This window comes from Dermochelys coriacea, chromosome 4 (genome assembly GCF_009764565.3).
Source record: "Dermochelys coriacea isolate rDerCor1 chromosome 4, rDerCor1.pri.v4, whole genome shotgun sequence".
NCBI classification, from domain to species: domain Eukaryota; kingdom Metazoa; phylum Chordata; order Testudines; family Dermochelyidae; genus Dermochelys; species Dermochelys coriacea.
In genome coordinates this window covers 29,007,208-29,020,589 of record NC_050071.1, presented here as the reverse complement: position 1 = coordinate 29,020,589, position 13,382 = coordinate 29,007,208, and the positions used below count along the sequence as shown (strand labels likewise).

At 36.9% G+C, this 13,382-nt stretch overlaps 1 protein-coding gene across 2 annotated transcripts in view; it reads left to right on the top strand.

Moving 5' to 3' along the window:
- Positions 1 to 12,149, top strand: part of PPP3CA (protein phosphatase 3 catalytic subunit alpha) — a 345,008-nt gene extending 332,859 nt beyond the window's left edge. The window contains exons 12-14 of one of the 2 annotated variants that reach the window (XM_038399269.2): positions 4,450 to 4,547; positions 7,213 to 7,242; positions 10,424 to 12,149. In XM_038399269.2, coding sequence (XP_038255197.1) covers positions 4,450 to 4,547; positions 7,213 to 7,242; positions 10,424 to 10,620 — 325 coding nt within the window. In that variant the 3' untranslated portion in view covers positions 10,621 to 12,149. The remainder of the gene's footprint in view (positions 1 to 4,449; positions 4,548 to 7,212; positions 7,243 to 10,423) is intronic. The other variant, XM_038399270.2, reaches the window with a different exon arrangement.
- The last annotated feature ends 1,233 nt before the right edge of the window (positions 12,150 to 13,382 follow it).

Sequence of the window (13,382 nt, the reverse complement as noted above, 5' to 3'; positions counted from 1 at the left end):
TCTCAGGGAGATAGGTGCCTAAGTCTGAGCTGCAGGAAGGTGCCTCCTTCTGCTTGGGATTCTTGGCCAAGAGCGAAGGGGAGGAGGACAACGATGATTTCCCTCATAACCTTTAGCCCTGAGGTTAGAGTACGTACTTGGGATATGGGAGACCTCCCCCCCAGTTCAAGCCTCCTCTCTGCAGCTGAGGGGGCAAAGATATTGGAGCAGCCCAAACCACTGGGCTATGGGGTATTCTGATTTCGGGCTTCCTCAGACTCTCCTGTTGAAGCTGTTCTACTGCAGATAAATAATTTAAGAAGTCATTGGAGCAAAAGGGACTGGGTCCTGGTCTCCCACCTCCCAGGTGAGTTCTCATGCTTACACGTGTGCGCTCTTCCCCCACCCCCCAACCACTCTTTCATTATTTATTTACAGTGGAGCCGCTCGAGATATCAGAATACCCTATAGATTAGGGCACTCCACCTGAGAGGGGGCAGATCCCTGTTCAACTACCTTCTCCCCTTCAGTCGGAGAAGGGATTTGAACCGAAGGTGTCTTGCATCCCAGGTGAGTACCCTAACTACTGGACTAAAAAGTTACGAGGAATGTCCTCTTAATCCCTCTGCTTCCTTCTACCAGCCATTTTTGGGTGAGCTCACCTGCAGGAGCCAGATCCAGTAAGCAAACTGAGAGCACACTTACCGGATCAGGCCCCACAGGCAAGTTAAGCAGAGGAATGCCCCTATTTCCCCAGTCCATGCATCCTACTGGGGTTTAGGCATCTGGATGCCTAAAGTGAGGCTGCAGCATTCCTGTGCACAGGCAGAAACGTAGGCACCTGAGGATCTTGTACTAGAAAAATTTAGGCAGCTAGTGACTTTAGGTGCCTATAGTTTCTTAGTAGTTGAGAAGGCTTGTGTGAATATCAGTAGGGCTTGATTCTGGGATTTAGGCACCTAACGTGGCAGTTAGGCACCTAGATCCTTCTGCGAATCTAGCCCTGAACACAACAACCACCTTGTGTTTTAAGGTCCTGTTAGGATAACCCAGTCGCAATAAACGGCATATGGAAGTCAATTTGTCTGTATGCATAGAATCCTAGAAATGTAGGGCTGGAAGGGGTCTGAAAACATCATCTAAATCTTCCCTCCAGGCTGAGGCAGGGACATCCTTGACAGATGTTTGTCTAACCTTTTTCTTAAAATCTTTCAGTGCTGGGTATTCCACAGCCTCCCTTGGTAACCTATTACAATACTTAACTATCCTTATAGTTAGAAAGTTTTTCCTAATATCTAACCTAAATCTCAGTTGCTGCAGATTAAGCTGATTACTTGTCCTACCGTCAATGGACATGGAGAGCAATTGATCATTATCCTTTTTATAACAATCCTTTACACATTTGAAGTCTGTTATGAGGTCCCCACTCAGTCTTCTTTTCCCAAGACTGAACATACCCCTTCTTTTATCTTCATAGATTGTTTTCTGAACCTTTTATAATTTTTGTTGCTCTCATTTGGACTCTCTCCAGTTTGTCCCCATCTTTTCTAAAGTATGGCGCCAAGAACTGGACAGAACACTCCATCTGAGGCCTCACTTGTGCTGAGAAGTGTGGAATAATTACTTCCCACATCCTACATATGACTCTCCAGTTAACACACCTCAAAATGATATTAATCTTTTTTGCAGCTGCATCACATTGTTGACTCATATTTAATTTGTGATCCACTATAAACCCCAAGATCATTTTCTGTAGTACTACCACCTAACCAGTTATTTCCTGTTTTGTAGTTACACATTTGATTTTTTTTCCTTCCGAAATGTACTACGTTGCACGTGTCTTTATTTAATTTAATCTTGTTGTTTTCAGACCAATTCTTCAATTTGTCCAGGTCATTTTGAATTCTAATTCTGTCCTCTAAAGTGCTTGCAATCCCTTCCAGCTTGATGTCATCCACAGATTTTATAAATAGACTCTTCACTCCATTATCCAAGTCATTAATGAAAAATATTGAATTGTACTGGACCCAGGACCGTCCCCTGTGGAACTCCACTAGATTCATTGTCCCGGGTTAGACAGCAAACCATTGATAACTATTCTTTGAATATGTTTTTTTAACCAATTGTGTACTCATTTTATAGTAATGTCTTCCAGACCATATTTCCCTAGTTGCCTCAGGTTTGCCATACTTTTGTGGACATGGGTTGGTAGAGGTCAGACTAGGACCTGGAACCACCCCCGATTTCAGGTGTCTTTTGCATAGGGATGTTCACTTCTACTTATTTAAGCCTCTGCTGTCTCTAAAAACTATTTTTAGCTTGTTCCCAAAAAAGCCTTTTTTAGACATCCAGAAAATCATATACTACTGCACTTCACTCACAGTATGAACACGTCTAGATCATCAGCTTCTGAGCCAGAATAGCCATAACCTCTTTAGCTATACACCGTGAAGGTGAGTTGGCACATTTCCATTTTGACATAATTTGGATAGAAAGCTGCTTTCCACATATGTGAAGCTCATAATGTATAAGATCCATTGGCTATTAACACCTCAAAATCAGGGGATAAAATGGCATTTCACTCTTTTGCTAATTTCCCTAAGAAAAAGTCATCATACAAAGGTAGGTTTAGGATACATCACATAATGGCACAAGTGACACCATTTCTGCATGACATCAGTGCTTCATGATAGGACTACATAAATAATTTCAAGTGAACTATATTTTTGAGATCGTATTTTTATGGTGGAAATAAAATACCTGAGCAGCAAAAGAAAAGGGTCAAGAAAGCTATGCTGAAATTCAGGGTTAGCCAAATATATATATATTTTAAAAAAAACTGTTACAGTAGGTGCTTGGGAAATACTGAATTCATTCTTAATTTAACAAAACAGAAATTGCAGAAAAATACTGTTTACAAATACCCTGTAATGGTAAATCCGTAAGAAATATTGGAATCATTTTCCAAGATCAATCACAAATTAGGTGAAGTGACAATTCAAAATGCAGGTTATGAATTTACTCTCAGAAATAGATCAACTAAGGGCTCTCAACCTTGCTTGGTGTTTAATAACCTCTAATGTGATAGAAATGCAGTGTTAATACTGCTTGACATTCAGACCTTTTGCTTGTGGCCTGATTGGAGTATAGAGGAAGAGAGAATCTGACTTGGGTTCTTAAATCATGAAAACAATCTGCATAATCTTCAAGCTGTAAATAGAATCTAAAATTTATATGCTGCAGGGGAAAGAGATAAGCTCTTAAATACAGAAATCTATGGGCCTTGCATTATTACTAAATAAAAACAATACTTACCTGACAGCTCTTGGTGTTAGTGGAGAAAAATACATTACCATCTCGTACACTTGGGGCCAAATTCTGCATTTGTGTGTGTGCATTTTGGCTTCAATCAGATTAACATAATTTCACATTTCAAAGAAAAATAATCAACATTTGTTTTTCTTAAAGAAATTGGGGCAGTTTTCAGTTTTTGCTGAAAAGCAAATATCAACTCCAACAACATTATACTTCTTTAAAGCAATATTGAGATTCTTTTCAAGCTGTTCAGTCATTGTGATGAGTTGTTCTTCCGTATGCTGTTCCTCATGCATTCAAAATGATACATTTTACACTTCTGTATTTGGAAACCTGCAAAAATTACTCCTCACATTTCCTAAAATGATTTTCCTTGAGGGCATGAACTAAGCTAATTTACTGTCATTTTCACAGTAGCAGTAGTGAAGTTAAGACTCAAACTTCCCATCAAGTTAATGCTTTGCTTATTGCTGGGTACCTTATCATTATTGACAATCAACTAATTATGTACCTGGCTATTAGTTTAGATGGTGGGTTTTTAAAAAAAAAACAAAACCCGATTTTGGAAAATGTGACATAGGAATGGGTTAAATGTGTTGCTAACAAATGCTATTACTCCTCTGGTCCCACTGCTCCCATGTTGATGGCTTAGAGCAGGGGTGGCCAAATGTACTGACTCTCCAAGCCACATCCAACAATCGTCAGACGTTCGAGAGCCATGGTTTGCCTGCTAGGGCTTGGGGCTTCTGCCCTGCGGGAGGCACCTACCAAGGCTCAGGGCTTCAGCGTTGCACCTGGTTTACAGCAACATTACAGTGTCTGTATATATTTGCATACTTACTTCTACAGGCCCAAGTTGCATTATTAGCTGAATAACAGCCCATATCCAGTACTGTGTAGTGGGGAACTCACTTCTGTGCAGAGGACCTGGGCAACTTGAAACCTCAAGGAGGGCATAAGTGAGACTTCAGTGGTGCCTCATGCAGGCCCTTTGCACAAGGACGAATTTTGCCCCCTGCAAAAACAGCCTAAACATTAAAACGGCACTAAGATGAGGATGCAACTCGTATTGCTGAATGTATTTTCCTCAATCCAACCGCTTGTGTTCCAATCCTAGAAAAGAAAAAATACTGATTTTCTTTTTCCTCTCTACAGAGAAGAGAGTGAGAGCGTGCTGACACTGAAAGGTTTGACTCCAACAGGAATGCTGCCCAGTGGTGTACTCTCTGGAGGGAAGCAAACTCTGCAAAGCGGTAAGCATGTTTGTGTGCCATTCCATGTATAAAACAATAGACTGAACTACAGAAGCCAAGGAAAAATAATCACAATCTTCCAATGGAAAAAATTAAAGTACAAAATAAAACAGATGGTTTGTAATATTTGCTCATGTATGAGTAGTTCTTATAAGGCCACTTTTCAAGTCTTATTATGTCCCACTGATTTTCAGAGAGAGAAATCAGAAAATAAACTTTACAAACATGATAAAATAGAGACTATACAAACTCTTGCTATTCCCAGTACTGCAAATTCAGCATAAATAATGACAATCAAACTGTATTCTGTCTGTTATCTTCTCCTTCCTCATTGAGAATCACCAACAAAAATAGTTCTAGAATTGGAATTTATCTTCTGACGATTCTAAATGATGATGTAAGAGATACATAAAAGAAAGCAATTTCACAATCTGCATGAATCTGAAGTAAGGGATTTATTAATACTCTGGTGGCTATGTATGCAAGCACAATACACTTTTTCTTTCCAATTTTGTAGTAAGACACGTTACAGGGATATTGTAAGTATGTAGCAGGGATACATTTGATGTAATATTCCTCTTGGAATTTGGAGTTGCAAAAGAGTGTTTAATACTGTATTACTATTTGCTCTCTTTTTTTTGTTTATTGTTCAATATATGCCAGGCAGCCAAGAATGTTTTATATTTCTGTAGTATAGTTCTGTTGTCAATACATGTGAGAAATGGAAATTCACTTTATATTTTTAACACAGTCTCAGCCTCTTATTTTCCTGTTTCCTTTCTGGAGTATTCTTTCTCTTTGTATTTTTCCCTTTACTGTCTCTTTTCTCTTACCTAGAAGATTCAGATATTCTGTGGTGTGGTTTTTTTTTTTGTGTTTGTTTGTTTGTTTGGGGGCGGGAGGAGGGGAGGAGGTTGTGACTTGTGTATTACACAGAGAGTAATGTTCTGCTTTGAAAATGCTGCAATACGATTCACCAGAATGCCCATCTCAGTGTGTCAGCAGAATTATGATATTTATCCAGACTCTTCTCATTATCATTTCTTTAGACTTGTCAGAGAATTTGGTCCAAGGAAAATGTTATTGACATCTAGTCAAAAAAATTAGGAACCGAACTAACTTAGAATGTTGCCAAAAAGTTCTAGTTAAAATGACTAAAAGGAAAATCCCCTCATACTGCAGCATTCTGGCTTAGTAAAACATTCCTATACACAACCCATTACATTAGTTAACACAGAGTACACCATTCACCAACTATTCTGATATCTACATAGTTTGTTAGCACATTTTAACAGCACTATATGTATTAACAGAAAATTTGACCAATAAGTTCTGTGGAAGTATACATTTCAGTAGTCATTATTTATTTCTAATGTGCCAGTGCTACTTTGGATCCAGTTAGTCATCTTAATTTCTAACCACAGTCATTATATTTCTTTTAGTTTTTTGTTTCATTTTTTTCTATTTTTCAAGTCCTTTGATTTACCATCTTCTTACTTTTTAGCCTGCAAGATATAGGCTCACTGTGTTGTGTGTGGATTCCCATGGGTGACTTCTCCATGCTACTGGATGACAATATACATCTTTTAGCATTGATCTCAATCTATATTTAACATAACTACAAAAAACTTATTTTTTTATTTAAAAAAATCATCTCAAGTTGAAGAAAAGGAGAAAAGCTAAAAGCTAAAGTAGTAGGTTTTTTATCAAAATTTCTTAATAAATATCTTGGCTGTGCCATCATTAAGTTCGATTGCATTTCCTGACCCCTTCAGCTTCAGAGTCTCTGGCTATAAGAACAAATTCAAACTGACTGGTTATTTTTAATAGGGATATTTTTTAAAATAATTGATCAACAATGGTGTACATTACAGAGCAGCAACCTCCTAACCATAAAAGTTTCTGACTAAGCTGTTATATTTTTGCTACCAGCAGCTTTAAATCTCATATTTATCCCTTCCGTGTGTTAAATACCATCTGATTTAAAATGTTAAAAATGCTTGGATTTCAAAGATGATGGTATAATGAGGGAGGTATGCAGATACAGCTGCATTGATACTGAGCTAACTTGCAAGTAAAAGAGACACAGTTTGTATTAACCCTCTGTCTTATTCTTTGGTTTTTTAAGTCAGGAAAGAGAACGAATGTTTATATTGCTAGTTGTAAATTTTGCCCTTTTCTCTTAAATGACTTTTCAGTCCTGTTCAGTACTAATAGCAACTAGTGTTCTCCAAACTGAGATAATAAATGGTGTGAATTTCTTCTGCTGGCTTTATTCCACTTCCCTCCCGCCCTTTTTGACACTTTTTTGGTAAGTGCTGCAGTAGTTTTACAGCACACTGTGTAGGTCAGATGCACAATACAGAAAACATTTTTGTCAGCTTCTTTGAGTTAATAGAAAATTTGTCAAATTTGTTTTTTTTCCTTAAAGTTTAATTTGTGAATCCTTCAGCTTCCCAAACCATTTTCTACCACTCAAACCAGCCTGCAAACTAGACCTATTCTGTTCCTTGTGTAGCATTTCTGTGTTGTCTTCTGTGCTGAAATCCAGCACTTACAGTAACATTAGTTATTAGCTCCTTTGCTATTCACTGACTTGTTCTTAGAGTTAAAATCCTCTGCTCATTTTTCTCATTCGTTTTGCTACCCCCTTTCTTCCCTTCAGCGACTGTTGAGGCTATTGAGGCTGATGAAGGTAAATTGGCCAGTCCCCTTTCTGTTGTTGCTGCAACAGATAAGGGCTCTGCTGGGTGTATTCATTTTGCTGTAGCTTGTACAGATTGTGTGGGTGTTGGGCTAACAGTTGTGGCTCGGTATTAACCAAAGTATACTTGCTTTAAAGGGGAAAGTCTTTTGTTGTGTTGTTTTTTTTCTTAAAGGTACAATGATGTTCTAATTTGTGTACATTAAACTAAGTACTGAGTAGCGTCACAAGGGGACGAGGGGACTTTTAGCTGAAAGAGAAGGGGACACGGCAGCTGTTAGTAAATGCTCTTTGACACATAACTCATAAGCTGTATTCTTAGGGCTGAATCATTTCTCTGCCTCAAATCATTTTCAGTTATCATTGATAAAGAAGAAAACAGGCAACTTTATAAACATGGTTGGAGGTGGCGGGGCTGAAGTCACTTGTAAAGAAGTAATTTTGAATAGTTCTTTGTTACAGTTCAACATGTTTTTTATGTCTCTCTAAAAGTAAAACATGAGACATTTGTCTGCAAGATGTCCGTTTCTTCTAGTAGTGTCAGTTAACGTGCTGGGTATTTATATTAGAGCAACCATTAGCCCCAGCACCATCTAAGCTACAGATCTAAAGAGAATGGCTGCCTCAGAAGATTTATGAATGCTCAGTATTGCAAACTTTGGTGCTTTATTGATGATCCTTTTAATTTAATCCACGTGCAATTTTATTAACCATACTATTAAGATCTAACTTTATATTTAAATAAATATACACAGTATGCAATCAGTAATGTAAAGTTTTGGAAGAAGAATTTCAAAGTTCCCCTTTAAAACAAAATTCTTTTCAGTTGTATTTTGTTCTTGCCCCCCTAAAAAAAATAGTTGACTTTTTAGAAAAAAAAAAAAAAAAAAAAAAAAGGTCATTGTCATGGTTGTTTGGTATGATGTTAAAAGTGCCTTTTTTGGCCATTTGAATTTTTTTGATCTGTATAAAGCAGTGAACATAATTGTAGAACAAAATAAGTAAGAGAAAATACAACTGCTTTCTAAATAGCAGTGAGTGAGCTGCTATTTATGTTGGAATTATCTATTCCTATTGGCAAATTCTAATCTGCAGTGTGCATTCTCGTTGACAGTTTGGCTGTTTTCTGTGATTTCTGTGACTATGTGTCGTGTTTAGTAAACTCTCAATGTCAACTGCTAATACTTGTTGTCTGACCAGCAACTACAGCAGAGCACATTCTTCAGCACTAAGGTTTATAATATGTCTGCTTGAAATAAAACTGATTGAATGCAAGCCCCATTCCAGGAATATTCATTCTTCAAGTTATTCCTTCATTTGCCATTATCACTGGTTAGCCACTATAACCATACATATTTTTACTAAATAAAGCAAACAAATGCCAGATAAAAGGTTATTTCCCCTTATAAGCTAAAAATTATCATCACTGTAGTTGTTCACCGGAGCCTGATCCTGTGAGATGATCAGCATCCACAACTTCCAATGGGCTGAGAACCTTGAAGGGTCAGCCTGCAGAAGAGGAGACAAGATTTCCAGCTTAACACAGCCACCATCTGTTAAACTTTCTTTAAGGGTTTGGCATTGGTGTTCATTAGACATCTTTATTTTAGGGGTGGAATTAAAGAAGAAGCTTTGCTGTGGGCCTTGCCCTCTTTCCACTTCTCCTCCCCCTTCAATTGAGTAATCACCATTATGTTAAATTAGTATATGTTAAAATAGTATATGCAAAAAAAAAACCATGCACATCAAAGTATACTTGAAATATGAAACATCCATTAAATTGGTTAAAGAAATTAATCCTGAGGAACAAATTAGTGCACACCTTTGCACAGGAATGGTTGGCAAAATTTCAGCATGACAGCTGCTTTCCACGCTCCCCACAAAATTCAGTGAGTGGTATGTTGGTACCAGGGACTTTTTTTTAAGAGATACTAAGAAGAAAAGTGCTAGCCACTTCAGAGTAGGGAGAAGATGCTGAATTTACAGAAACTTTTCTTTTTGGTAGGGTGTGGTTCTGTTGGGTCAGATTGGGAGGAGAAATGTTTATCTCTCAAACTCCTTTACCTTGTTGTTCCGGCGAGTTTGCGGGTTCCTGGTACTAACACACCATCTCTGCTATGTGGCATGTTAAGGTAGAAGTATAACAAAAACGCAACCAACGTTCTGGAAATACGGTAAATTGATTTGCTTTTGAATAGATGAGAAAAATGCACGGAAGGCTACAAAAAGTTATATTAATGGCTGTCGTCAACTCTTTGCCTACAGTGCCTTTTTTTCTTCTGTTTTAAATAGATGTCTCTTCAAAAATAAGTCCTGTAATAAAATAGTTGTATCAGATTCTACAGATAGTTTTGCCTAATCTGTGGACACCTGCTGAGATCAATGAAAATGTCATTGCTGAAGGACAGATTCATTGACTTTTTAAATTCAGTTATTGGGTCCTATGCTGATATATTTTCAAAGTGAAGAGGAACAAATATGCCAGAAGAATGATATTTTTAGTCCATGTCATACTGAATTACTCCAGTTTAGCCAAATTACTTTCTAGGACCCAGGGGATGACAGGGAAAGTTACTGCTCTTGAGTAACACATGAGCAGTTGATTCGTGATTAAAAAATTGTAAGGCATTCCAAAAGGATTATAGGACTATCCCTGTTCGATATCTTTAACGTGTATCCATCAAATTGATCACTCTGTGCCATACATGATTTCTGATTGGCACAGTATGTAAGTCTTTATTCAGTCCTTACTTCAAAAATAAGTCCTTGAAAGTTTGCCAGAGTAAGGATGCTAAGGTTGGACACAAGGTTAGTAAGGCTTTAATTTATTACAACAAAGTATAGATAGATAGTCATTTTGCCTTGAGCTCAGCTCATAATTACAAATTGTAGCTTCATGTCAGCTTCATAATATTTTAAGCCAAACTCAAGTGGACAAAAAGATATTAGAATTTAATCTTGTTGAAAGACATTTGGTTTGCGAGAGACATTGGTTGTTAATTTTTCAGTTTTTTCCAAATACGGTAAGAAGTCTATTGTGCTATCAGATTTTGTCATTTTGTTCATCACAATGAGGGAATTTCTCAGTTATTGACTGTTGATAAATTGATAAAATACTAACAGTTTGACTTTGCTAATTTCCTTCTTTTTTTTTTAATAATCCTTTATTTAGCTATCAAAGGATTCTCACCACAGCATAAGATCACTAGTTTTGAAGAAGCCAAAGGCTTAGATCGAATTAATGAGAGGATGCCTCCACGCAGAGATGCCATGCCATCTGATGCCAACCTTAACTCCATCAACAAGGCAATCTCCTCAGAGACTAATGGCACTGACAGCAATGGCAGTAATAGCAGTAATATTCAGTGACCACTTCCTGTTTTTTTAGCTGCAGGGCATGATGGGATTGCTGCACATCAACGGTTGGATGTTCTTGCCTCTGATAATAGCTTACTTGCTCTGGGAGCCAGATGTTGGAGTCAGTTTACAATATCATCTAAGAGGAGATAGTAAACTTTTTTTTGGTGGGTGGGGGGTGGGGGCTAAACACCTCCTTTGGATATGCCTTTAAAATGCTTATAGAAATATGAAAGCTAATGCTGGTATATATTGCAAAGTTAGGGGAATTGAACATGTTTTCCTACTGCATTGGGAACTTCTAGATATGTTACTGAAAGGCCTTTTATTATGTTACTGGACATGAAAACTTTGTCTAATTTCTTACTAACTATTGTACGTTTACAGTTGCAGCACTAAATATGGATGACATCAAAACATTTTTAACAAAATGATGTACAAACTAAATAAGGACTATTTATTGATAATGTTTTGCTACTCTTGTCAGACAATGGCTATAAAATAAATTAGGCAGTCTTTAAAAATATAAAAACAGAATGTTGCAAATTTGTTAAAAATGCCAAAAAAGGAAAAAAAAAAAAGAAAAAAAAAAGACAGTTTAATTTTGTACAGATTATGCTTACCTCAGGTTTCTTTAGTGTGCTTAAATGCCCTTCTTTAAATATAACACTTATCTTACTAATTTGGCAGCAAGTATCTTTTTCTTCAACTTAAAAAAAAACTGGAATAATGCTAACATTTATCTTTTTTTTTTTGCTGTTTATATTGGGGGGGTTGTTTGTTTTGGGGGGCAGTTTTTCGTAAATCAAGTCTTGGTTGTGGCTTGCTGAATTTAAATATTTATGAGTGGTGCATTTTTAAGTATAGTGAACAAGACACCATATTAAGTGCAGTGAAAAGCATCTATATTCTGTAAAAATCTGCCTATGCATGTTTTTTAAGAAAAAATTGGCTGTATAGGCCTGTATGGGACTGTAATGCGCTTAGTGGTCTGACTTATACTGGAAATGTATGTATACTGGCGTACTTTATATTCTCTACAAAAAAAAATGCTTAATGCCTTTGAAATTTTGTAATCAAAAAGAGCTTTGAAAAATTTAGGGGGGAGAGTATTCTTAAAAAGTTTTTAACATAAGCTTGTCAGTGCACATATAGATGGTTAGCATGTTTAGCAAACCTTGTGAAATTTAAATAAGTTTGTAGTTACATGTGAAACTCTAAATGCATGATAACTGTTAATGTCATAATGGTTTAGTCATTTTGTTATGTTCTGTCATGTGCCACAAAATGTGTAATTTTTTCACTTTTTTCCCTTTGTATATCAGTTACGGGTTACAACTGGTTCATTTTAAAAAAGAAAAACAAAACAGTCCATTGATATTTTTTAACAATTGTATAAGTGCCCAAGTAATTCACTACAGCCTACAGCCTTGCCTTTGTAATTTGACTTCTGAAATGTTGGCAATCAAAGCATGCACTTGTAACAATGAAAAAAGCATTTTATATTACTACTCAATAAAAATGTGCATGAATTTACGGTGCTTTTCTCTCTCTGGCTGAATCTCTCAAGCATGCATGCTCCTACACACACCTTGTTCTCATTATTTCCTCTTTTTTCAGACAGGAGAAAAGACAACCATTTAGGAGATAAATGCCACAGGATGGCTTGAAACTTCTAGTGAAAGGTCATCCTTTTACTAAAGACAAAATAATTTATTACCAAGTTGTTTCAGAGTTATTGGATGTTTCAACTGTAATAAAAAGCTGAAAACGGCCAGTATTTCTGTTTTTCCCCAAATTCCAAGCCAAGTTGTTTTTCTCCTACACTGTGTACCATGTACTGCAACTATTCTTACAAACAATGTGAAAAGCTGACTGTGTGCCCTATTTAAGTGCTCTTTCTAGTGTCTTATATTTCCCATACACTTTCCTCTTTCTAGCTGGTAGGTTAACCAGATATCCCAATTTTATAGGGACAGTCCTGATTTTGGGGTCTTTTTCTTATATAGGATCCTATTACCCCCGTCCCAATTTTTCACACTTGCTATCTGGTCACCCTAATTGCAGGTTTAGCTTGCAGCAACAGGTAGTGTATTTCTGCACTGTATCCAGGCTGGACGTTCTGATTACACTCTGTTGACATAGGTCTCCAAAGCCTTCTGTGTTGAAGCAAAGCAACACTTCTTTTTTAGATTTCTGAATAGAAATTCACATTGACAGAAAGTTTATGGAATTAACCCTGAAGTAGAATATGGAGATACTCTTCTTCTGTTCTGTTCTGATTATTTTAAAAAAAAATCCAGTTGAAATCCTAAATTCTTGGTTTTGGTTTTTTGTTCTGGCTTGTAAATTGTGAAGATATAATTGCAGGTGGTGAAGAGCTTCTCTCTCATATTAGAAATGAACAAGTGGAACAGACAAATCGTGGACATGTTCCTAGTCAGTTCTATTCTGCACTTAGACAGCTGAAATAGCGTAATTTCTAATGACACTTAAGAACTCTTCGAGATGCTAAGATTTAAAACCTTCATTTTGTTCAAACATGAAATTTAACACCTTCTGTGTGGCTTCTTACTCCTTTTTGTGTCCTTCATCTTTCCTCTACTTCCGAGTCTCTTGTGCTCTTATTCGAGCAGGAAATGCTCACTACAGCAATGGTCATCAGTATTGCATTGGTTCTCCTTTGAGGTGCCATTATTAACCATTGATTTGGTGTCTCACTTAACACTAAAAGGTCTGTTAATGAGTGTCTTTTCCCTATTCACCATGTTTCC